Source organism: Corvus brachyrhynchos, unplaced genomic scaffold (genome assembly GCF_000691975.1).
Source record: "Corvus brachyrhynchos isolate BGI_N302 unplaced genomic scaffold, ASM69197v1 scaffold72, whole genome shotgun sequence".
Classification (NCBI taxonomy): domain Eukaryota; kingdom Metazoa; phylum Chordata; class Aves; order Passeriformes; family Corvidae; genus Corvus; species Corvus brachyrhynchos.
In genome coordinates, this window is record NW_008236763.1 from 2,618,305 (window position 1) to 2,621,786 (window position 3,482).

The following is a 3,482-nucleotide window of genomic DNA, read 5'->3' on the forward strand; positions in this document are numbered from 1 at the left end:
GAAAGAGCCAAGCAGGGTTTGTTCTCCATCCCTCCACCTCAGTGAGCCCTTCCCAAGCAGCTCTTTGGGCCGAGGAACATCAGCACTTCCAAGGGCAGGAGCAGGCTGCCTCCTGCAAGGGCTCCCCTCAGGAACTCCCAGCCCAGAGGGTTAAAATCTCCTGGCAGCAGGCAGAGAACACCCTGCAGCTGGAAGATCCCAAGTTCCCACCACGGGGACGTAGGGACATGAGGCAGGAGGTGCTTTGCAGAAGGAGGAGTGTCCTTGTCCTTGTCCCTGCCAGGAGAGGCCGTGGGTCCCTCTCCAGCCCTGCTCAGCTCCAGGGCAGAACACTGAGACACAGAGCAATTCATGGGCAGCTGGACTAACACAGGGCTCTGAGGAGCTGCCAGAGCCTGCCCCAGCCCTCACGGGCCTCAGGGATCCTCAGGGAACAGGCAGCTCCCTGTTCTCCAGGAACCAGAGGGAATTCCAGCAGGAGGAATGCCCAGCTGTGATCTCCATCACTTCAAGAGCCTGTCAATCCCCTCGTGAGCTCTCACTGCGAGGTCCCCTCTGCTTTACAATTGTCCCCAGGCTCTCTCCTCACCCTGGCTCCTGCCAGCCTGCTCTGGTGACATTCGTGCTCCCAGTTCCTGGTGGAAAAGCCGGATCCCAGCCAGCTCCCACCCTGTGCCCCCAGGACCCGAGCAGCCAGCACTGCACGAGGAAGTGAACTGTCAGCAAAGCTTAAGGACCATTAATCCTTCAAATCCCATCAGCCCAGCGGGATGAAAACACCTTCCCAGCACGCTGAACCCCAGGCTCTGGTGTCTGTTGTCACTGACACAGGGAATTTTGGGAATTTTGCCTGCCCATCCACCACCCCCACACACAAACCCCTCCCAGCCCTTCCCAAAGCAGGTACCCTCAGCTCCCTGGCCACTCACAGCTGTGGACAGGCGGGATGCCAGCGTCATCTCCAGGTTCCCCTTCAGGCCCAGCAAAGCAGGAACCAAGATAAACACCTCAGTCACGTATTTGAAGACGTCCCAGTGCTGCAAGATCAAAGCACATTAAATAAAACCATTAAACAGAACTGTGGTTGGTACCAAGCTTTGCTCCAGGCTGAGTGTCACCCACTCATCGTCACCTCTGGCACGTGGCACTGTCCTGAGCAGACATCCCAGTGCCCTCCCTGCTGCCACACTTGGAGTTCTGCAGTGGTTTTCCCACTTCTGCCATTTGTAGCAGTGACCACATGTTCCTGCTGGGCTGAACAAACAGCTCTGAGCCAGCAACTTTCAGTGAAAAATCCCCCAAAGAGCCACCACTGACAAAATGTTTACACACCCAGAGGCCAAAACAGGGAAAGATGGAGAGGCTTTGCCCAATACTTGCAGTTTTTGGCAGATTCGGGTGCTGAAGTTTGGTCAGCCTCAGCTGAGAGCCTTTCCTATGTGTGTGTCATGCAAATATAAAAATACAGATATATTTTGATCCAAACCCCAGCCCACTGAGGCCACCTTTCCCTGCTACCTGTGTTAGCTCAGGCATTTCCCAACTCCTCTGGCTCTCCAGCTGCCCTGGGATGAGGGACAGAGGCAGCCACGGTTATTTAGGAAAAAACAAAGAGTAACTGCAGGATAAGCAGCCTTACAGGCGAGCAGCTGAAAACACAACACCACTCCAAAACCCCTCAGAGCCGCATTTAAAAACACCCCTGTGAGCCACCCAAACCTCACTGCCCCGCTTTTATTGCCAGGGTCCAAAATCTCTCCTGTTTGCCACTCTGCCTGGCTGCCACACTCCCTAAAGGATGCTGAGGAGCAGAGGAATCCCAGCTGGGGCAGTGCTGGACGTGTTGAACGTCCCTCTGCAGCTTTGTGCCTGCAAATGTCACCTGCAAACGTCATCTGTGCGAGGCTCCAGCTCTGCCAGAGCTGCCCTTGGCAGTGCCACCCTGCCAGGCTCACCAGGGATGTGGATTTCTCTCCAGGACAAGCAAGGCCATCAGCAGATATAAATCGCTCTACCTGCCTGCCTAACAGCTTCCTGTGAGGAAGGACTTCAGTTATTCTTTGTTTGTTTTTCCATCCTTCACCCCTGAGCCAACAAGCTGCAGTTTCCTGGTGCTTTGCAGTGCTGCACTCCCTTGAAAAGTCGTTGGGGAGAAAAGCGGAGGCAAACTTGAGATGGGTGAACTGGGACCGTTTTCCTTCATATGAAAAAGGTGTTTCCCAGTTATAAAAATCCCCTTAAAGTTTCTGACAGCTTGGTAAAGCAAGGTGAGAACAGAGAGGCCCTGGCACAGGCTGCCCTGTGGCTGCCCCGTCACCAGGAGTGTTCCAGGCCAGGCTGGACTGAGCTTGGGGCACTCTGGGGCAGGGGAAGGTGTCCCTGCCATGGCAGGGCTGGCACTGGATGGGCTTTAAGGTCCCTCCAACCCAAAGCATCTGGGATGTTGTGCCAAGCTGACGCTCAGGGACACAGATTAGATCTGCTCGGCTTTTTCACAACCACAACCCTCTCCCTGCTGGAGGATGAGGCTCCTGAGGTCACCCAGGGAGGTTTGGAGTCCCCACCCCTGGAGGTGTCCACGGACGTGGCTCTCAGTGCTCTGGGCTGGGGACAAGGTGAGGATGGGGCACAGCTTGGATTCGACGATCCTGGAGGGATTTTCCAGCCTAAGTTCTGGGATTCTGTGTGATTTGAGCTCAGTACTGAGATTCTGAATCTGAAATTCTTCACCCAGCACAGGCTGTGCCTCCTTTAAGACACCTCCAGGAGCAGCCAAGCTCGGCTCTCCCCAGTCTATTTTTAGGAGACTCTGGGACGATTTTGCTGCGTGTCCAGCGGGTGAATCCCTCACTCCAACTTCCCTTGGCAGGACCCAGGGCTCCCTCAGTGATCACCACGCTGCCACTGCCCAGCAGGACGAGCTGGGTGTCACCAGAGCCACCTAACGAGAGGAACATCGTCATTAGCCAGGCTGTGCAAAACCTTCCCGGCTCCAGAGTTCCCAGAGCTCACAGGGGCAGGATCAGGCACCAGTTCCAGCTCTCCCTCACCTCGTCCCAACCCTGAATTTAAATTAATAATTTGTAAATTTAACTTTAGGGGAGGCTGCACTGCAAACTGGTGCCAGCAGCAGCCGTAACTGGAGCCTGCTGCAGCAGCTCCCTGAGCAAGACAGGGCTGCTCCTGGAGAAAGGAAGAAAAGCCATCTTTGGGGAAGGAAAACAAGGAGATTTCTGCAGAGCTCAGCAGCTCGCTCGCTGCAAAGAGCAGGACCCGTGGGCTCCTGCCAGCTTTCTTAATATAAGATGTTATACAACACTGGGCGTCTGTGGGGCTCCCAGGCCTTGGTGGCTCCTGCAAGGAACAAAGCTCCCTGTGGAGAGGATTGCCCACAGTGTGGCTCCATGAGGACAACCAGAGCCAGGCTGCTTGGGGAAGTCTGAAAAAAAACAAACCCAACCCCAAAAAAAAGCCAAAAAAAA

At 55.0% G+C, this 3,482-nt stretch overlaps 1 protein-coding gene across 2 annotated transcripts in view; it reads right to left on the reverse strand.

The window, feature by feature from the left end:
* The window catches only part of SLC41A1 (solute carrier family 41 member 1), a 17,247-nt gene that overhangs the window by 9,024 nt on the left and 4,741 nt on the right, over positions 1–3,482 (reverse strand). For both annotated transcript variants that reach the window (XM_008644745.2, XM_017727273.1), the window contains exon 3: positions 930–1,037. In XM_008644745.2, the coding sequence (XP_008642967.1) occupies positions 930–1,037 (108 nt within the window). The remainder of the gene's footprint in view (positions 1–929; positions 1,038–3,482) is intronic.